General features: G+C 39.8%; 1 protein-coding gene across 8 annotated transcripts in view; it reads right to left on the bottom strand.

The window, feature by feature from the left end:
* Positions 1-23,470, bottom strand: part of pnut (septin 7-like protein pnut) — a 244,743-nt gene that overhangs the window by 130,856 nt on the left and 90,417 nt on the right. For 5 of the 8 annotated variants that reach the window (XM_083139388.1, XM_083139391.1, XM_083139386.1 and 2 more), the window contains exon 1: positions 3,943-4,349. The exons of the other annotated variants lie outside the window; for them this stretch is intronic. In XM_083139388.1, the coding sequence (XP_082995514.1) occupies positions 3,943-4,302 (360 nt within the window). In that variant the 5' untranslated portion in view covers positions 4,303-4,349. Of the gene's footprint in view, positions 1-3,942; positions 4,350-23,470 lie in introns of those variants that run through there. 8 annotated transcript variants of the gene reach the window in all.

Raw genomic sequence — 23,470 nt, 5'->3', positions numbered from 1 at the left:
ACACAAAAGTGAGTAGCAAATTAACAAAAAATAAGTAAAGATGGCACTATTTGATATTATTTACAAACATTTCTTCTAATAGATAACCGAAAGGCAAACTTTGAGGAAAATATATCGATTCTTGATGATAGATCATTGTATTGTGTGGCAAGTCTGTAAAAGATAGATCTTTTTTTAATTTCAAGTCTAGATTTTTTTTTTTTTTAAAATAATCTTGTATTGCAAGTTGAGCGCATAGGTACTCTAAAGTGGAATTCCTCAAGAAGTGTGTTGCAGCGGATTTTGCCATTCACAATTTTGTATAAATAACTGAAATCATTCTGCAAACGTCGCTGATGAGCAGTTTGTAGGTTTAGAAAAGACAAGAGATGCGGAGATGAAATATTGTGTAATGAGGGAACCCTGTATCGAACTATAGCTAGGAAGAAGTGAAAGACTGAATCGATTCTAGAGAGATGAGCGGGACATGCCATGGACCAGCCGGGAGAGCAGTATTCTATTATTGGGGAAATGAATGATTTGAAGTACAAGGTGATGGCTGAGATGTCACTAATTTCAGTGAAACGGTACAGTAAACCTAAGAGACGCATGGCCCTGTTAGTGGTGCTTAAAATTTGTTCCTCAAATGAGAGCTTTTGGTCGAAAACAATGCCTAGGTCTTAAATGCATAACTACATGGTATCTTCAACTTTAATACTTAAAATGACTATCATGATGTAAAATTCAATTAAAACAGACTTCCCAACAACAATTAAGAAAAATAATAATTGAACTTTCCTTAACATGCAAATTAAACATCGTAGCAAAAGAAAGTTTGGATTGAAGGGCGAATTATCATAAATGGATAGATACGTTCTTATAACGTTATAGCGTTGCAATGCTCTTCGAAAAACATGATCATAGGAGGACATGGTGTACGAGGACAAGAGAGAGGGGGGAAGTTCAAAGTTCACCTCCCTCTCGTCCAAATGTTCTTTAAAAAATCGTCAAATACGTGAAATGATTGTGATAGAAACTGGAATTTCCGCCACAACCGAGTTGCGCACACTTTAGATCCAGAAATGCGCACACTTTGGATCCAGAATTGCGCACAAATCTCACTGACCTGTTTTGCCCACAGATTTTGATCCAACGTTGCCACTGAAAAAAAAAAACTTCTTTTTTTCTCTTTAGACAAGTAGAGCAACAAATTAGGTTAGGTTAAACACAACAGAAGTGAGAACGGCTTGAGAAAATTTTACATCTGACAACATCGTCTCATTTTTTTGTGCGCAATCCTGTACATTGTGACAGCTTGTCAACGACTTATCAGATACCACTGATAAAACCGGAAAAGTGTGGACAACGAGATGCTAAATTTTGGCTAGGATATTAAGAATGAAATTTAGCATTTTGTAGCAATAAGAAACCTAGCATCTAGCATTTTGAGATGGAAGAAATTTTTATAATGGAGAAATTGGGTTATAAAAAATCAGCATGTCAATTTATGGATTTCTGGACTTTACAGTTTCAGTTTTTGAAAATGTCTATAAAGGGACGTATAAAATTAAAGTGGCACTGTGAGCATTAACAAATATGTAAACAAATGTAAGAGCATGTGCAGGACTTACGCGCGAAATGTCTCGGAATTGTAATTTCGGGAAGCATTTTATGGCGGATTTTAAAATCTTGCAGTCTTAAACATCTAATACACTTATTTTTGCAGCATTTGGTCACATTTCGAATTTACCGCGGTTGCGAAAATCCACCATCTGCTGATGACACGTAATCATGGAATATGGATTACAACATTCAAAATGGACAAGGTTGAATTCGCCTCCACGAGGGACCTGTAAACAGTTATACATCCCAATCTGGAAAACAGCACGTTTGTGACTAAATCTGGATAAACACCTCAGGGATGAGTTCACGCTAAACTGCCGTGCTGTCATGTTCAAATCCTTCTTACAATGCGGGGAACTTCTATTCTTTGTGTTCACTGCATCCTTTACCCCACTATGGCACGAGAGAGATTTCGATGTTTTTAATGAGATATTAGTTATGGTTTTCTCACTTTTTTTATTAAACAATTTAAAGAAATAAAGCAGCAGACTGGGGAGATGCTTCCCAATCCTGTCGCCTATCCTGCACAGGGTATTTCAAAATAAACGGAACTGCAAAAAAATGCCAATTTACAAATAAAGCATTCCAGTATCATTTATCCATGTTCTTAATATAAAAAAGAAATATGCATGAAAGTCCATACCCCGTCCAACATGTTGCACCTCGTTTTGGCCAAAGTGTGTTTCAAGTACATTTGTATGCAGTGTGGTGTATGAAAAATTACCAATTCCATTCACTACTCTAAGCTTTAGAGGAATCACATGAATATAGTTCCCCGCGGGTGTCAAAAACTGGTAACCAGGGAGAATTCCACCTTACCCCCTTTAAATACCACCCTGGCTTCATGCATGGATGGGTTGAACGTGACTTTCTAAGCACTGGAATGTTTCCCAACGGGAAATACACCCGAGACCCTATGATTAAAACACAACAGTGTCCTAACACAATATAAATGACAGCGACGGTGAAATTGCAGGAACCAGAGACAAGGGACAATCTAAATGACAATCCAAGCGTTGGGTTTTTAAAGAATGTCGAAGGTAGCTTTATTTCCGAATACAGTGTCATGCTACCCTGTGCGCCTCATGGTGAATAACCGTACGATAAGTGATAATACTGATAAACGATACTAGGCCAAGTACAAGGACCAATGTGTGGCTTCCTTAAAGCATACAGCTTCCCGTACACAAACACGCATGCAAAGAAGAGAAGGGAAGTTACGGCTTGCAATTTACATCCTTCTCAGAAATTCCACAAGGGGGCAGTACTGTTCCCTGCTGGAAAAAAATGAATGCGGATCGATTTCAGACCAAGCCGTCTGCGACTCTTAATGACTGCTCCATGCGCGGACTACAGTGATTTCACTACTTGCAGTTATTATACACAGTTTACGGATGTTTAATGGTAATCGGTTAATACAAAACCTATTGTTTTTTTTCTTTTTAGCGCGAGAAACGCTAGCGAAATTGTCCTAATGTGCGTTACGTTGGGGTAGTCCTGATTTGTTACTTCCTGTAAGGGTGGAAGTTGACAGCTACGTAAACACTTGGCACTGTAGTGGCGGAGTGATTAGCACAGCGCGCTACGATGTACCGGGTTCTAATCCCGACCTAGGTTCTTTGTGAGTGTCTCTTCACCAATTTCATCACTCATTCTCGTCGTCGCGATTAGCCAAAAATGGCAGAAACGCGTGAAATAAATCAACCAATAGGCAGTGGCGTGCACAAGGGGTGTTGGTGGAAGTCATAACCCCCCTTGGCCCAGTACTCCTATAAAAAAGAACGTCGGGCCTCCCCCATAGTGCAGTGGTAGCGTCGTCGTCTTGTAATCAAGGGGTCTCGGGTTCGAAACCCGGTGGAGGCACTTTAAACTGCAGGTCCAGTCCCGATTAGCCTTACTGTGCATAAAATGGACTTAAAAACACCAAATCAATCAAACCAAAAAAATAACGTCAACAGCAGGAAAAGATGGCAAAAAGAGTATTGATTGAGTTGGTGTTTCAAGTCCGCGTTATGCACAGATAGGTTCATTGGGGCTGGACCTACAGTTTAAAGTGGGATCCGAACCAGTATGTGCCTCCAGCGGGTATCGAACCCGGGACCCCATCTCGACGCTACCACTGCGGGCAAAATCAGGACTTACTACTACAAAAAAGTACACGTATACCCTCCCCCCTTTCGAAAACTGTGCACGCCACTGCCACTAGGCATCGTTCTGCTGCTGCGGCACGGGGTGGGGTGGGGAGGCACATACAGAGACAAATGATAAACAAAGCCTGATATGAATTGGAGATAAACACACTAAAGATTAACGCGCAAGGAAGATAAAGATGAAACTTACTGGCTGCGAAACATCTCCGTTCGGCTGGTGGTGCTGCTCGAACAGCCTCTGTCTGTGCGCCAAGCGATCGAGACTGGCGAGGCGATACGTGGACCCGGATCCGTACGAGGCGGGGCTGGAGCCGGCCGTGTAGCTGAACCCGGTGTACTTAGGCAGGGTCGGGGGAGGGCCGGTGCTGTTCTGCTGGGCTCTCTTGTTCAGGTCGTCCCATCGCGTCTTGTCCGTGGCCGGCCTGGGCTGGCTGGAGTAGTTGGAACGCAGGAGGCTCGAACTGCTCGTGTACATGTAGGAACCGGGCCCCGGTTGCGTCGGTGCCGGGGCGGTCGTGGTTGCCGGCTGCTGCTGCGGGATTCCGCTCATCTCGACAGTTTCATGTCACCGCACCACGCCTCACTCACTGGCCCCGCCGACGGGCATCGCGGAGAGGAGGCAGAGCGCGCCACCGTACGCGGCCGCGGTGGCGCCTCGCGCGGGCAAACCCTGAACTAATCTCGACCGGCTGCAATGGCACAAAACTGTCGTTTCCAATAAGTTTTTCGTGTCAAATTAAAACGTTTCCGCTATGATTAAATTCCATCTCGAGTTTCAAGATATTTCTATTTACAAATTAGATTCTTGCTTGCTTTCCCTTCTAATTCATTTATATAAAAACACAGGCTTTAGTGTTTTACATTCGTTTCATGTTCGAAGCATAATAATAACACACTTAATATGCCTAACAGTTTTTATTTTAAGGTTTGGTGCCTGTGTTACACAATTGCCTAAAATGCAATTTCTCTTATCAGATTTCTTCCGCAGAACACTGCAATATGTAACCATTTGTTTTCTGAGTTTCATTAACAATTCATCATCGTCGCGACTGGCCAAAAATCGGCAGTAATAAATAAACAAAATTCAAATCAATAACCGTGTATCTGAGAAAATTAATAAGATCATGTTCGTTGCCTATTTTGGTACATTTATTTTACAACGCCTATTTTTATCCTTTCACAAATTATTTGCATGTCTATTTTACAACTTTCTAGTGCCTATAAATCAGACCCTACTTATTAATAAAACATAGTTTAAATTTTGAAGAGAACAAGGCTAAACTAATGATTCACACAGTTTGGTTTTCAATTGATGGGAGTGATACACCTTCAGGACTGCGCTTACATCGTGAACGTAGCTCCAACTATTATTCCTCTTGTCGAGGATCGGTGAAGAGACACTTCAAGAACGGTGCGAAAACGCCTGGACCATCTGTTGACCGGCCGCACACAGCCGTTGTGCGGTCTGCAAACCTTCCAGGATAAAGTTTTGTGATCTTCGTTCATTTCAACGTTACACACCACAGAAATCATGTGAGGCTCTTTTCCTCGTATTGAGTTTCACTAAAATGAGTTGGTGTTTTAAGTCCACTTTGTGCGGTACAGTAAGGCTAATCGGGACTGGACCTACAGTTTAAAGTGGGATCCGAACCACTATGTGCCTCCACCGGGTATGGAACCCGGGACCCCTTGATTACATTCACCAGAATGAATACAGAGCAAAAACGAATAGTAGGTGTCGTTATTCTAAAGTGAACATGGTCTTTTAATTTTCCTGCTTTCTGCTCCTTTAGCTCCTGTTCGCGATGATCAGGTTGAATGATTGTAAGATGAAATTGATGAATGCACTCACAAACACACAAGGACAGGACACCGAACAAATCCCACACAAGAAAATGCACTCCTCACAAGAGGTTTCGAATATTTTTACGTTAAACAATAGGTGATAGACACGGCCTTGGAATGCAACAACACATGGGATTTGTCTTGTGGACATTCTTGTCCTCTCGCCGACATATGCCAACGTGCCTATCACCTATTGCCTAATATAATAATATTCCAAACTTCTTGTGCGTAATATAACAATATTCCAAACTTCTTGAGAGGAGTATATTAGTTGTGAGTTCAGGCGCCAGACTCTAGTTAGCCTGCAAGAATGCAGTCTCCAGGTTGTACTACGTGGAAGAGAGGTTTGCATTTGAGTACATTGCACCCCTATTCCCAAAAGAGCACCCATGACTAGCCAGAATTCGAACTTCCTCTTTTCCTTTAGGGAGGAGACACAGGCGGGGGCTTAAAAAGAATTACATGTATGTGTTCAGTAACATGCATGAAAGCATAAAAAGTATTTTCTGAGGTAAGGTCCCGTACATGAGCCTGGTCCTCATCTCGCTCGCTCTGAAAACGGCATCTGAATGAAAGAACCATGTGGAAACATCCCCGAGTCGCCCGTTGGGAAAATTGAGTTCAGTCGTCCCAATAAAAATTCAATGTGTTTACTGCGCCGTTGACTGCAAACAAAATGCTTTAGAATTTTCAAATATAGCTTCAAATCCATATAGGTCGCTCAAAAATGAGTTACACATGATTTGACTCGATTACTGCTGGCAATTGAGTGTACGTAATCTGTTTTGGCATTTGGACGCTTCACGGACGACGAATTTTAATTGATATCCATAAAGGCGGTCAGAGGCGTGATGCTGATCACATCACCCCCACTCACGACCGGATCAAGAAAGTGTGGGGCGTTACCCCCACACCCCCTATACGCCTTCATGGCGTGGTGCTATGCACAGGGGAACACTTTACCTTTTATCCATAGATGCATAGCTGCGCGCGCGCACACACATACTGAGATAAAGAGAACCCTTCTTGTATATTTTAACCTTTAGATTCTTTGATACAGACGAGAGGATAAAAATTTATGAACAGAATAGTAACGCACATTACATTTATTTATATAATTTACTATTAGTTTCCTCTTCAATACATTCTTAGTTTGTTTATATTAGTCCTATGTATTTGACCTTAGAAACTGATTCAAATACATTCTTATCGATAATTAGGTTTTGATTATTACTTAACAGTTGGTTTCGGACTTAACTATTTTCTCTGTTTCCAAACCCATCTCCTTTGCTCTTCGTAAGACTCAGCTGAACATCTGGCCGACGCTAGCGAAGATTTTTTCGAAATGTCTCTCCTTTCGAGAGAAAAAAAAAAACTCTATGGTATTCCAAGATCTCTACCATTACATCACTTTAGAAATCCTTGTAAAACATTCACGTGAATCTTCTTGTGGGCTGCTTTCGCTGTTGTCTACATATTCACGAAAGTTTTACAACTTTGCGTAGCCATAAAACTAATACGAATATGTATACAACAGCGAAAAATTCTGGTGAATGCTCTAGAAGCAGTTGGAAACTTTCAGATTTTGGAATATCAAAGCGGTTTTCTGAAAGGAGAGAGGTTTCGAAAATTGCATCGATGGCGTTGGCAAAAGGTCCGGGCGAACCTCAACTGTCTCATTCCGTAGCATATCAACATAATTTGCATATGCTGTTATAATTCGTAATTTAAATTATAAATGAATGGCTCCGAGGTCAAACATGGCAAGTGCCATTTTGGTTATTATTGAGTTTATAAGCAGAAAGGTCATTTATTAGAAGCTTTACTGTAGATATTGTTCTCGTGTTGGGTTTACCAAACTTCAGAAACGTTCAATAAGTCCAATGCAAATTGCACGGCATGGCAATTACAAGCGAAAATTGAAGGAAGGCTCTTTTTATTTGTAACTCATAATGGCCAAAATGTCACTTACCATATTTTACCCCCGGCCCATCAAATGACATTAAGAGCCGGCATTCGTGGCGCAGTGCTTAGCACGTAGCGCTACGATGTTGGGGGTTCCCGGGTTTGAATCCAGAATTGGGCACGGGTGTATGTAAGAGTCAATTCATAAATTTCATCATATCACTCATCCCCATCATCGCATTTAGCCAAAAGTGGCATAAGAGCGAAGTAAAATAAACCAAATCAATCAATCAAATGACATTAAGGAGCGAAAGAAATTCCGATATATAATAATAAATTTGATATTTACTTCGGAAAGCTATATATATAATTCGGCTTGTTTGCATTTTCAAACACACAAACGAACAGAAAAAGCTTTGCAGTTGGAGCGGGGACATTCTTCTAGGACCGTTTCCCATATTCACAACATGCGCTTAATATATCAATCTGCCACTTTTCTTCCTTTATTGCTTTGGGAAACTGCATGTTGCAAAGACAGGTCAAAAGCCTGAAAAAAAAGAAGAAGAAAAAATAATCCTGGACAGAAACAGTGGCCCTGTTAAGGAGAAACATGCATATGGGTGGAATCTGCCTGGACGGCGACAACAAACCACCTTGCGACGTATGGAAATTTACACGGACTTGCTTCGGCATCATTTTGGGGAAGGTTCTGCTCCCCCTCGCTCTGTCTGCTCCCTTTCCCCCTCTCGGATCGATGGGATCTCGCTCTGAGTCACCCGCGGGGGTCGCGTTTCACCTGGAGGCGCATTCTGCCCAGACTCGATTATATGCTTCTTCTCACTTGCAGCTGAGCACGAAAAGAAACAGAATCTTCCATTGGGCTAACAAACTATTCCCAGGAATGGAGATCTCCCCTTTAATCTTCACAAAATAGTGCAAGGGCGGATATATTCAAAGGTGGCCAATTGGCGTTGAAGAATGAATTGGGCAACCAACATTGTTCCAAAATGCGACACAGCTAGCCATTCGTCATTACATTTCGCCATTTTATTGCTTCTACCTGATCAAATCATAGATAAAATGGCTGACTACGCTCCTTGATGCAACGAAGTATAATTTCAGATTTTTCCTTCACTGAAACTAGTAGTCATTCGCATGGTTTCTCCGCTTGAAAATAAGATACAAACTCTTAGAAATTACCTTGAAAATTAAAGTCTGCCCGTCAATTTACAAAAATGCAACAGTTTTTATCTAAATTACATAACATGCATAAAGATAGATTTCGACTATAAATTGCAGTTCCGTGCACCTTAAATACTAGGAACCGTCAAATGAAAACCGTACTTTCTTTTTCCTTATCTAGTAGATTTTTGCAAGTAAAGTTACACAAGTTTGTTGCATTTTATGATACACCCATTCCTGATCCACATGTATTTTCCAACTCTGAGTTAGTGCCTGTATGCCTCAAGAAGAAGAATGATTTTAATCTATGTGCAATGCATTGTGCAGTTACTTCTAAGAGAAGCGCTCGGAAGTTGATGACCTAAAACAATTTCAAAACATTGACCGATAGAATGACCTTAAAATTATTAAAAAAATTATCTAAATTGGTAAAAAAAATGACCTAAAAATAATTTTCACATAAAATGATAGCTTAATTTTTTTCTTTCATAAATTAGAACAGAGTAGATGAACAAAAACAGTTGTTTGGTGTTCTAAACTACTTAAGCAAAGGGGAAAAACAATTCAGCGATAAAGTAGTTTGTATTCTTTATTTTTACTTCAAGACTTTTCTGTGTAAGTCATTCGCCTCATTTCAGAGTGAGCCTTTCACGATATAGTAGTCGGACAGCATCTGAAAATACAGTTGTGTTACGCGTACACCAGATTATAATTTATTTTATATTGTGAATAAAATCCAAGATTAAAGCGATTGTAGTGGCCAGCAAGGGAACCTCAAAGTAGGCTTCGCACAAAGTATTTAAGTGTTGGAGGAAAAAAAATGTACCACAATAAATTATTTATTTAATCCATTGCCAAATTTTCAGTTAAAAAATACATTTCCATTTACCGTATGGCGAACATGCTAAAAAGACTCTGTTAGGAAATTTAAATACATAAATTATGCTAGCAAATGCATTTAAAATTCACGAAACAACAGGGGAGAAGAAAAATAAATCTCAAAAAGAAGAAAAATACAATAAAGACGGCAAAAAATAGAGAAAAATGATCTAAAAGCCAAAAAGTCCGAAAAATGCAAAATGAAAACAATGTTTTCTGGTCTTAATTTATGGGAATGGGACTGATATCAGGTGTAGCATTGTTTTCATGGCTCAGAAAATAATAATTTTTCATCCACTTCCAATACCTACTTTTGAGCCATCGCGAAGGTCTTTCCACCCATTTCTGAGGCCATTGTCGAACTCCTCCTACATTTGCAAACTTGCTGGTGTGTTAAGCATGCAGAAAGATATTGAATTTTCATTTGCTGTAGAATGTCTATTAAGTTCTAGGCCTCCAGGGGGAAAGAAACTGCTGCTCTTCGCTGGTGCATGTGCACGCAGGAGGCGCCATCTCTAAAATGATAAAAATTGTGTTGTGAAGCCCACTTGATCAGTGTTGCAGCCTTGAGGATGTTTTGTAAATAACAGTCACTTCATGTAAATTTGAGCTGTTTACAGTCTGTCCCGTAATTTCTGACGGCCATTTAAGGTTTTCATTTTAGTCTCTCTCGTATATTTCTAAAACTGTATCAATAAAATAGCGCTAAGTATGTAATGGCTGTAAATACTTTAAAAACGGTTACGGTCATTTTACGGTAGTTGGGTGGTAACGGGAATTGACGGTCTCACGCCGCCATTCTCCACTCAACTTATTACAGTACGTATTGACATTCAGGGTCTCACACATTAAAATATGTTGGTTGTATTCCAGCAATTCACAAAAATAATACTTCATGGTAAAAATATAAACACATAAGAAACAAGCAAACAGAACACGATTGAAATTGCAGCTGGGTATTAAAATACACTTCTGCATTAAAAATAACTGCGTAAAATATATTTAGTATTAAACGGAAATCTTTCTTTGGAAATACTAATGCTGACGGCCACAATCTCACTGTAAAACTTGACTGACGGTCAAAAACCGTCAATTTCCGTTGCCATCGAATTACCGTAAAAATGTCCATGACAGTTTAAAAAGTAAAAATAGTATTAGTTAACCTAATTAGTGCAACTTTAATGATTCATTTTTTAAAGATATATTTAATGTACACCCAACTGCAATTTATAATCATAATCTTTATGCACGATAAAAATATTGAAATTTTAATAAACGGTTGTGTGCCGTTCTTCTAATTAACATGCAGGCTGTGAAATTTTTAACGGCATGGTAAATTTTAGGCAAACTTCGAACAGTGTGTAAACGCAAGGCACAGGTACAACATATTTCTCTCTCTCTCTCTGTCTGTTTCTAAGAGAGACAGGGAGATAGAAAGAGGAGGGGAAAAGTGAGCGAGTGTGTAAGGGGATGGAGACTAAGAGAAGGAGACAGACAGACAGACAGACCCATAGTGTACCTTTTCCTTACATTTTTGTGTTTGGAGAGGGAGAGAAAAGAAAAACAGACAATCGCTATCTCTCTCTCTCTCCAGCAGTTGTCACGTAGGTACAGATTAACAGCGTAAGAAAAGTAACGAGAATCCGCTGGATTGTTAATCCAGGGCTTTTAAATGCCCGTAAAGCATTAAAAGTAAAGCATTAAATCAAGATATCAACTCTTACAAATTATAATGACGTAGTACAAGTTCTTTCCTAACACCTGATGCGAACCTTATCTGGAAAAATGTTCGGTATACCATAAATTACATATTTTTAATAAAAAAAGGTTTCGGTACGGCTCTCTTAACGAGCATTCACTTATCACAGTTGTGCCGAGTTTCCGTTTTCAGCCAAACGACTAGCCCTCTCCCCCAAGTATCCATACAGACAAAATTGTTATTGTGAATGCAAGATCGAATGGCATTAGGAGAAATGATGCAACATTAGCACATGCAATTATTGGCCTCGTGTATCGACATATGCTGCCATTTGGAAATTCAAATGGATTACCGTACTTATCCTTAGTGGAGATTTTTCGTGTCCTCCCTCCCTTTCCCCAGTTTATTGGCACATATTGGTTGGTACTTCTAATCATGGCCATTCATTCCGCCATCCTTCTGGGTTTCTGAACAGACAGACCAATCACATGCAACGTATTATATTTTAAATGTGACAATCTCGGTTCTCAAGTTACATGACATTACTCTACACCAACTTTTGATCAAGGTTGTTAAAGGTCCAGGAATTTTAAATAAATTCAATTCCGGTCCAGGAGAGAAAATCAGCAAGGGTAAATAGGTTCTGGACCGTAAAGAACCTTTCTTTCTATAAAGTATTTAAATACAGTCCAGGAACCAATTTTTTACTTCGGATCAATTTAAATACGGTCCAGGAACCTTTCTTTCCGGATCAATTTAAATACGGTCGAAGAACATTATTTTCAATGTAACAATACGCAACTTGTACCGAATTCAAATTGTGCGAGAAAAAAGGTTTCGGTTCCGCAGCGGAACCTAAAAGAACACATCAAAATTTATGGGTCCCTGGACCTTTATCAACCCTGCTTTTGACTTCTCCACAAATTGTGTTTTTATGCACATTCCGGGTAAACTGCTACTTCCCGTAAACACTACTGATTCACATGCTTGTAAATTTATGAAGAGCGAATATTTGCGAAAGCTGTAACAACATATGCATATCGCAAGTAGTATGGGTACAAATCCATATTAAATGTGCGGCCTCCCCCCGATGGCGCAGTGGTAGCGTCGTCGCCTTGTAATCAAGGGGTTCGGGGTTCGATTCCCGGTGAAGGCACATAGTGGCTCGGATCCCACTTTAAACTGTAGGTCCAGTCCCGATTAGCCTTACTGTGCATAAAGTGGACTTAAAACAACAAATCAATCCATTCCAATCCATATTAAATGTTTTCAGATAATTAAAAACGAGAGCCTTACGCGGACCAGGAAGAATAGGTATGAAAATAATTTGTAAACCCACTTTACAAACAAAACGCACCGCTCAGAAGGTTCAGTTCCATCGAAACACACACACAGTGGCGTACCATCCATTTACTCAAATTTCCAACATGTATATGCACACCCTTTCGATTTGGTGTTTGTTATTTAGGTGCTTTCTTGTCACTTTTGGCAGACGACGAGGATGAATGATGAAATTAATGAAGGGGCATCACAAAGAACTTCAATGCCCATGGTGAGATTCGAAACCGGGAGCTCTGACGCCGTAGAGCATTGTGCTAACCACTCCACCACGGAGGTCGGCCTCTCTTTCCTCTTATGCCCATATTACGCTTACGATACTCCTGGACATGCCACTTCATAACAACATTTTATTTACAAACCCTATGCATACAATTTGGGAACCTACTGGTTTGAACAGGGCCTTTAAAGATAAACAATATGACACGGACGCACGCGGAGAAGGTAATAAATTAACAATTCACGCCTGCCGACTCCAAAGTACATAATTTACATGCGGGGTAAGACTCATCAGCGTGACTAACGGTTAAATACCCCAATGCAAGACAAAATATGCAGCATTAGCACAGAATTTTCACACAGATGCCACGTGGCACGTGGGAACCTTGGACGAACGAAACCACACGACTCCGAAACGCTTTGCGGAGGATCCTCTAACGAGATGGAATGCCAGATGAGGCCTCGAGTTTCTTGGCCGGAAAGATTTATTGATGGCGATGGCGGACTATCTCCAGCCGATCGACGCGCTTTAAAGGGATGCTGCAATTCTCCTCTCCTCTCTCTCAAGAACGCCAGCGCACAATCGAGATGCTGACTGGCATCCTCAACAGCCATTCGTTCATTGCATCTCTAAAAGCAAATCATACCAAGAATCTCCACAAGACATTCTCGAATAGAACGAATACTGAGCCCATATCGATACTATAAGCAATTTCCACCGGTACGTATGCTTGAACATTGAACAATCCGCTGGAAAGCCAGAGGTGGCAAGTTCAAAATTATAGAAAGGAAAACAATTTTTATTTGGTACAGGAGGTTTCACTTCGTCTCGCCACCAATTATCTAGCTGAAGCAATTAACTAACTAACTAACTCTCTAGCCTTCTTAAACCCGAAGGTTCATGGCTGCAGCAACACAGGCCTTCCATCTGTCCCCATCCTGAGCAAGATCTATATACTCTTTTCCATCCCTACCGATTTCCTTTAGGTCCATCTCAACGTTGTCCCTCCATCTTCGTCTTGGCCTTCCTACAGGTCTCTTACCATCAGGTTTCCCAACAAGAATCCTGTAAACTCCCCTTTCCTCTCCCATTCGTGCCACATGGCCTGCCCACCTAAGTCTTCTTGATTTAATTATTCTAATAATATCTGGACATGAATACAAATTATGTAACCTTCTCCACTCATCTGTCTCCTCATCTCTTTTAGGTACAAATATTTTCCTAAGGATCTTATTTTCAAATACTCTCAATTTATGTTCCTCTTTCAATGTAAGGGACCAAGTTTCACACCCATATAATACTACAGGCAAAATTACTGTTTTGTATATTTGAACTTTTAGTTTCTTAGATATTAAACGAGAAGACAAAAGTTTATGAAGAGAGCAGTAACATGCATTTCCTGAATTAAGCCTACTTTTTATTTCCTCTTTAATATAATTTTCATTTGTTAATATTACTCCTAAGCTGAAGCAATTAACCCGAGAAAAAAAATTCTTCATTTCATTTCTTCTCACTTTAGTGCATACACAGATACTCACTCTCCCCCACCCCTTCTCTCTCTCTCTCTCTCTCTGTATATATAATAGAAAATTGATGAGATAAACTTTGTATGAAGAAATGAATGATCGAGTAACAAGGTGTCTGACCCTATGGCCAGTATAATTCTGTGTGTTGTCCTGTTTTTTGTCCTTGTGTGTGCGGAGTGCCCATTTACAGCCTCAGCTTTTAATCGAAGTCAGGATGTTTTAATATTTTAATTACACGACATTACATTTATGTTATTTTAGTGATGGTAAGAGGCTCGACCCCGTATAACGTGACGGGTGCACAATGGCCTTAGTGCTGACGCACCCAAAATTTTAAATTCAATTAATAATAAAAAAACACTCATGGACAGGCACCACGCAGGATTATACTGACTGTGGATCCAGACGCCAGAGCTACGTTAGTCTGCAAAATGTAGTCCACGGTGTAATACGTTGAGGGGAGGTTGACATTTTGGTGTCTTCGGAAAGGGTCACCCTATACAACGAAGTTGAACCATTATCCGCTTTCTTTTAGAGCCGGAAAAAAAAATAGTAGGCATCTATGTAAACATTGAAAGACGCTTAATTTGCAGACAGCTTGAATGCAGCAGAACCTTGACATTTCCCGAGAATCTCTCAAGCTCATGTTATCGATTTCAAGTCCAACAAAATTACCAATGCCGCCAATGAAAATTTAAGGTGGCGCAAATTGACTGACTACTTACTAGCCCAGACACAATTAGTGACGAGCACGGCTAGCATGCGCATGCAGGAAAAGCGATGTCAGTGACGCATAGCTAATGCCTTGGAAAAATGGAGACTGATGCTCGGTCAGTGTGAGCAAATCGGAAGTCAGCAGTACATGCGGTCGCTACACAAAAGATTGCATGTTTTCGAACTTGCATGAACTTTCATGTTCGCGTGATTCTAATATTGAAATGCAGCATCTCTCGCTGTCGATAAGGGCAAAAAAGGAAGAACGACATTGTATAACATCAGAACTGCTGCTGTATTTTTCTTGATTTGAACCACTTCGGACCTTACAGAAGTCACGCCAAGCGCTTTTCTCGATTATTATTATTTCCAATAACAGCACGGGAGACTCCCCCCCCTTCCCTCGTTTTTCAAACTGCCAGTGGCAACGCACAATGCATGCGACAAATAATTCCAAGCATTCTGAAGATAAAGAAATACGATACAACACGATATTTATATTTAAAAAAACAACTAATTTCTCATTTGTAACATGTAACTGATTGATTGATTTCGTTATTATTTACATCGCTTGTCTTCCACTTTTGGCTAATCGCGAAGACGAGGATGAGTGATGAAATATATGAAGGGACCCTCACAAAGAACACCCATGTCCAGGCAGGGATTCTAACCTGTAAGTCAACGTATTTGTTGCAATGGAATTCTCCCTTTCTTTCTCAAATAGATGCGTGCTCAATACCTTTAATACTTGTTTGCAATTCGTGAGTATATTCAGATTCGGCTCAAAATAAGAAAAAATTAAACGTCGACTGATCTACCTAAAATTTCACGGTTCGCTCATTTTGCGAATACAAAATTAGCCTCATCCTGAGGAATTCCGTTACTCAAATCGCGAAAATTGGATTCGTACCCCAGAACTTTTATCAATAAATTGACAAGAGATACTAACAGTATGTCTCCTCACAGCAACAGTGGGCTGAGAACTTGACACTTTCATTTGCTGGAACCAAATTTTGCAACAGCAGAACTTCCCAAGTAGTGATCTATTCACATCCTTCCAACCATCCTCTGAAATGTTGGACAGTATGTAAATTTGCCGTTGTTATGGATTTACTGAAAAACACCCCACAGTTTCTGCAACTTACACCCTGTCCTGAAAAACAACCCTGCTTCGTATATCGCCTCCTGCTTTTTACTATAACCAGGCCCGCCTGCCAAAAAGGAATATCAAGTATAGGAATTTTATGGTATGGTTTGATGATTCCACAAGAGCAATTCTATCTGTCTTGCTTGAATGTCTTATTTTACTTCGCTTTTCTACCACTTTTGGATAACTGCGAAGATAAGGATGAAAGGCGATAAGATGAAATGGATGAAGGGACACTCAAACACACTCCCACAGAGTATTATACAGGGTGGTCCAAAAAGATGTTACCACTTATATGGGAGATTGAGTTATTGATATTATGTTTATATTTTGTGTTATTTGCTGTCACGCCGTGCGACTTTTGGTTATGGGAGATGGTGAAGGAACGTGTTTATGCAGTGAAACCAACGGACCTGCAAGACCTTCGTCAGCGAATCACCAATGTGATACAGTCCGTGCCTGTCGCTATGTGTCACAGGTTGAACGGGTGCACGTGTGCATCGAGAACGGTGGCGCCCAAGTTGAAGGTGTTCACTTATTGAATGATGGAGCTGACGTATTTCACAAATCAAACATAATGACAACGAAATACTCAACCTCCCACATAAGTGGCAACACCTTTTTGGGCCACCCTGTACTGGATGAGAGTCCAGACGCCAGAACCTCGGTCGTCTACAAAATGCAATCCAGCGTGCACTACGTGGACGAGAGGTTGACACTTAGGTGCCTCGTGAAAGGGTCACCAATAACCTGATTTTATCTGACTGTACAAAGGCATGGGCCATATGGTGTTAAATTTACTCTTTCACCCCCATAAAATGGAGTTACATCCCCTAACAGAATGACGAATTCTGGATGAAACCACCTTCTTCCCAAGGTCTGAGGCACGAAGATGAGAAGGGCAAAATACACACGAACAGTGCCGTGTGCAGATTGTAATTACCTATAGAAAACTTCGAATCACGAACGGACACTACCAGAAAAGACAACCGTACTAAATTCTTGGGCACGGCCATTACACACACACACACACAGAGAGAGAGAGAGAGAGAGAGAGAGAGAGAGAGAGAGAGAGAGAGAGAGACAGAGAGGGAGGGATGGAGGTTTGGAAACAAGCAGTCGCTATTTACCTTAGGTAATGAAAATTGCGTCAGTTTGTGTTCCACCCTACCCTCGGCCCAACATGCAAACAGAACGGCACGCTAATACATACGTACACTCCGCAAGCCCCGCCTCTAGGGGAATGACGTGTCCATAAAAGCCATGCTCCGTGATAGAGGGGTTCGGGAGAATTAGGGGGAAGCTGCATGGGGTGAGCTGGCGAGGGGATGCAGTCAAATAAGAGCTGTGCACGGAGAGAGAAGAGCGCTTGAGTTAAAGGAGAAGCCTCCTTCGAAACCAGAGTCTCCTCGCAAATTAGAGTCGCTTGCATGGATTTTGGTTAAGATGCATCGCAGCATGGTGCGATTTGTAGAAATGCCGAAGGAGGAAGAAGGAGTGGAATGTACTGGAAGACACGAGATCAGTCTAAGCGAAAGAGGATCGGTAATATTGGGACGGAACGCACTTTCAAATTCCAAATGGCCTCCAAACCTTCTCCCAGTGTTGCCACAACATGGACTAATCTCACCCTTTCAGGGGTAAAATTTTCCACTTGCCAATTTTTTCTCCCCTCGCCTTAAGAATTTGAAACCAGCAATCACAATACCAAAATAACGAATCCAAAATTCTTGACCTTTCTTTCCTTTTTCTTAACATTTATTTAATCGCCCCCTACTTAGGTATACTTGCAAATTAAGAAAATATATATTTTTATAGAGATTCAGGCTTCATTTAAATTATTAATGCATGTAAAAATTAATGCTTCAGACTTCATCCTGGCTGGGGAAATGGCCCCATTACTTCAATATTTTTACAAAACTTCAAGCTGTCACGTGCCAGTGCCGACAACACAATGAATGTTGCAAGGAGGAATGGTTTCTCGGAATCGACGAGAGATGGCAGCACGCTATATAAAAGGAGCAAAGGCAATTGTAAAAACTTGGAGCGGAGAAGAGGGATTACATATAGTCTAGTAAATTGAGAAATATATAAAAGAAGAGTCTAAATACTATAGAAGAAGTAAATAGAATGGTGTATATAGTCAATTAAAATAATTAAGAATATTGTCGCATACGAAACGTTTAGGGAAGTTATTAAGTAAGATAACGAATTCAGAAATGTATCTTTATATCTCTGACGAGGAGAACATGGTCAGTTTTTTGTTTGTTTGTCCCCGGTGGCGCTGTGTCAAATTAGACGCCCCGAAGCACTTTTCGGTTGCGCTTTTTCTTAGTCGCACTGGGCCATTGGCAGCGCTTGTTATTAGCGATCCTGGTTATTCCCCTTTGGTCGTCAAATAGGAGGTGGCGCTATTGTCAGTTTAGTCGACCCTACTCTTTCTACAAGTATAGCTTGTATTGTTTGACAAAGAAGCGGGGGGAAAAGCGAGCACATAAATAAGATTACGCTTTAAAGGAAGATAATAAATTAAACGAAGAAAAGAAGAAGAAGCTTTTTCGATAATTAAAGAACAAGAAGTCTTTTGATGATAAAAGAAGAAGAAATTCATATTAAAAGAAGAAGAAGCCCTTTCCATAATAAAAGAAGAAGAAGCTTTTCCATATTAAAAGAAGAAGAAGCCTTTTAGAAGAAGAAGAAGCCGTTTCCATAATAAAAGAAGAAGCTTTTTCCATATTAAAAGAAGAAGCAGCATTTTAATAGAAGAAGAAGCCATTTAAAAGAAGAAGAAGCCTTTTTGATAATACATATATATTCTCTGTATTTTGTCAAGCTCTCAGAATATAGATCCGCATTTTACTATATCCTCTTGGCTATAAAACGCTTTCTTATTTGGAATTCTCAAACAAAGAACCTATCCCCCTGAGATTAAGATATCTGTAGCCGTGGTAAATAACATGTAAATACGTACCCACCAGGGGCGAAGCATTAGTGGCGCCCAACGTGGGGCCTTGCCTTACATTATCTTACCCACGAATGAGACGTAGCAAAGCATGCAATGCAATTCTTAAAAAACAAAGTGAAAACATCTTAAACAGAACTCAATACAATTTTAGATATCCAAATATTCAATTTTATCAAATCCCAATATAACAATGTAAATTCACTATACTGTAACAAATAGTAAAAATTCTTGACAAGCATTTCTTTTTCGACCTACCTGTTGATTTCTGCACTGGTAGACCCCTGAATAAGCAATTATAATTATTTCCGTTTACTTATGTTCATTGGTATGGAAAAAAAACCAACATCACAGGACTTAAATACATGCTTCAGGGGATGATTGATTTATCTGCTTTATTTTATTTTCCCTTTTTCTTCCGCTTTTGACCGATCGCGAAGATGAGGATGAGTAATGATATGATAAAATTGATGAAGGGACACTCACTCTCTCTGGACACCCAGGCTCAGGACTGGATTCGAACCTGGAACACCTGGCGGCTTGAGGAAATGGAAGTATTGAAAAATTGAGAGAAAACACGTTTATGAATCAGACAGCTAATCGACAAATATTCTGAGGAAACGTTTGACAACAATACTTAACATTGTTTTATAGCGGCTGTGGATGAAAGCTGGGCAATGGATGAAGTTCATTGTTCCCAGTTAAAAATTAACCTAAGATATAAGACCGAGATGTTCAAATCTCCAGGAATTTTTGTTCTTTAAAAAAAAAAAAAAAAAAATCCCGCGTCAACACTGACTTGATTCCTCCCCATCTATTTCAGATTCCTCTCTCCCAATTTCCAATTCTCAACTCCAACTAGGGACGAAAAACCGTAGACCAACACATTCTGTGATGGAAACACACACCCTGCATATACACAGCATTACTGCCTCTAGAACTAGATCGATACTAGATGAAACAAGAGTAAATCACTATTTTGGAAATGCAATGAGGAGAAAAAGCACAGTACTGGATCAAGTAGAAGGCATCGAAACCTCACTTCGATATTTAGGTGCCATTCGGCGACTGGTGCATATCTTGGCGCCAAAGTTGGCAACTTGGTCGCCAAACTCTATTCGACAGCAATTACATGTAAAAACAGGTGTGTATGAAAAATCTACATTTCTGCGCATTTAGGACCATACAAGGAATAAAATTAACCAAAATTAAATGTATGTAAAATGCAACTACATATTCAAATAAAAATGTTTTCAAATTTCATGAGTTATTTGGTGTCAGATGTAGAATACTATAAATGGCCTTTCGCGCCAAATTTTAAATATCTACCTATACGAGGTGAAGCCTTTTTTCATCAGAAAAAAGCTCCTAAAATCTGTCGATAGGTCGGAATTCAATGTGTGACAGTTTAAGGAACACGATTTTGAGATGCAAAGCAGATGCTCTGCGATAGCAATCCTGGCTAAGGCATTTTTTAAAGGTTGTTTCAATATTTCATCGCATATCCATATGCACTCAATGCAGGCGCGATTAAGCTAGCGAAGTAGGTACAAACATTGACTGGTCAAAGAAATGTAAAGGGTTATCTGAATATATCTACTTTGTGCTCCCTTGCATTAAAACGATTCATGATCTAAATCTTGTCTCAAGTAGATCGCAATTAGGCAGTCCCTAACACAGGAACATGATAGGTTCAACTCCGTTACGTAGTAAAGGCAAAATGGTATAGCACCGTGCCATTAAGGCACGTTTAGGGGGTGGAGCCACGCACATTCTAGATCTACTTTGGATGTGATCAGCACCACGCTACGGCCGCCTTTACCCCCCCCCCCCCAAGGTACCCATTGATTTCAGGTTGGGTAAGCCCAGAGCCGCATTATGCCCACCCCGGGAATCGAAATCGGGTCTCCTGCGTGGCAGTCAGACCTAGACTACAGCATAGTCCACCACTCAACCACCGAGGAGGCATCTCAAATTACAGTCATCAAAACAAAATATACTGACCAATTTTTTTAAAAAAATGACAATTTAAAAGACCAAAAGACCCACATAAAGAAATATACTTTCACTGATCATTTCCCACCATTGTACATGCAATTTGAATCAGATCCGTAGAATATCGGTTATCGTTACGGTAAATTTCACACCGGTCCATCCCTAACCTTGGGCAAGGTGCAAGTCTGGAAAGTGCAGGAAGTTTCAGCCAAAACAAGTTAAAGCAAGTCTCTGGGCTCCAATTACAACTCTAATATGCCGTGCCTGATATTTGCATTGCACACAACCCTCCTGAAGTTTCGAATTGTGTGTCCACGTCAGTCTTCCAGAGGAACTTAGGAACCCGTATTTCATGCTCGTTTCAGAACTGTCGTTTGCAATTTGGGAAGGGAAATAGGAATGTCTCTCATTGTTAATTGCTGCGTCAACGAGAAGAAGTTCTTCATTGAAATGGGAATAGAAGAATCGGCGGATTTACATGAGTTACGCACAGAAAAGTACACACCCATTAATGAACGCAACAAAATGCACAAAGGCTGTAGCGAGCATCTAAATGCATCAGATTTTGAATTCAAGTACCAAAACATTGTCTATCGCGATTCATATTAGCACTTCGGTTTCTCCTCAATACGTTCTAAAATAAAATACATCTGTTATTTTTAAACATATCATATTACTTGCGAAGATTTTATGAACTTATTTCCAAACAAAACTAAGAATTTTTGAATTCTTAAAATACATGCGTGTAATTAGTCTACCTTAATGCTTAAGCGTAAGGTTAATTTTTCGTTTCGTTGCATTCCAAGTTGTTATTTGAGATTTTTTTTCCTAGATCGTTAGCAACCCATTACCAACAATAACATTAATAACACTAACATAAAAATTGTATAAAATAAACCAGTTATATATGATCCACTGATGCAATAAAACCCATAATTGTCCAAATGCATTACCCAAAAAAGGTGTCTGATTCATATTAACAACTCACATTCTCTTGATGCATTACGAATGCATCCGATCATAAATTTCGATCAACGGTGAACCAAGTAAGTAACAATGACACGAGGGGTTGTATTAATTTATGCATTTGAAGTGCATAAATTGCATTTGATGCATTTTATTTCCTGTGTGTATGATGGCCTATTCTCGATCCCAGCCATACTGGAGGTGATATGAACAGCATCACGCTCCGACCGCCTGCTTCACAACTGAAAATTCTGATATATTATGTACGCATACATTACCCAGTATACAGATTTAGTACAAGCTACTAATAGGAAGCACATACATTAATTTATAACGAATTAATTACTTACTGCTGGAATCCACGTAAAAAATGGAACAGCAAAGTTGCACCAACACGGAGAAGGCAGAAACAACCGGAAAAGAAAGGGCAGACAAAATACAATTAGCAGTTGTCCTGTTTAATATTGTAGAAATACATATATTACATACTATTACAATGTGTTCTGTATTCCCCTGTAAAGAACTTTGTAGAGATATTATGGTTCACATACATTACAAAAAAAAAAACATTTTAAACATTACAGAGAACATTTTAAGTGAAGCAATTAGACATTTGTATTGAATCAGTTATTGCAAGGCTAAGGAACTCACTACGTTGTTTGGAAATTGACACTGGAAAAATACTTTGCTACATGCTACAGAAGGAATTAACAAGACATTGGAAGTAATGAATTACTGTACTCGTATCATATTTACAAATAAGTTACTTTTTACAGTAACGATAACCATATCTACTTTCTGAAATAAATAACTATACGTGCAACTCTGATACTATTTAAAGGTAACGAGGACAAAATTAATGGTGACTTTTCGTAAAAAACAAAATTGTAATTTGCTCAAATATATATATATATGGAAATGCAATTCTAATCTTCATATTACAGACAATTTTTTTCCCTGACGTAAATCTTCCACTTTAAGGGTTCCCTCTGAAATTCGTAATCTCTATTTTCACATATAAACATATGGTAAAATAAAGGTAAGATGAAGTTCCCCATGCACATGGCACCGTGCCTTGTAGGCACATTTAGAGGGAAGATGTGATCAGCATCACTCTCCGGCTGTTTTTACTCCCAAGGTACCCACTTATTAGATTGATTGATTGAATTTATTTTACTTCGCTTCTTGTGCCACTTTTGGCTAATTTGTGATGATGAAATTGATGAATGGACACTGACAAACATCCATGCCCAGGCCAGGATTCGAACCCGGGACCCCTCCCACTTATTAGAGGCTGGGTGAACCTAAGAGCCGCTTTATGTAGGAACAAGGTCGGAACC

The sequence above is a fragment of the Lepisma saccharinum genome, chromosome 17 (genome assembly GCF_977018435.1).
Source record: "Lepisma saccharinum chromosome 17, izLepSacc3.1, whole genome shotgun sequence".
In the NCBI taxonomy this organism is placed as follows: domain Eukaryota; kingdom Metazoa; phylum Arthropoda; class Insecta; order Zygentoma; family Lepismatidae; genus Lepisma; species Lepisma saccharinum.
Note: the sequence above shows the minus strand (reverse complement) of the source record. Positions and strands in the feature narration are given on the sequence as shown.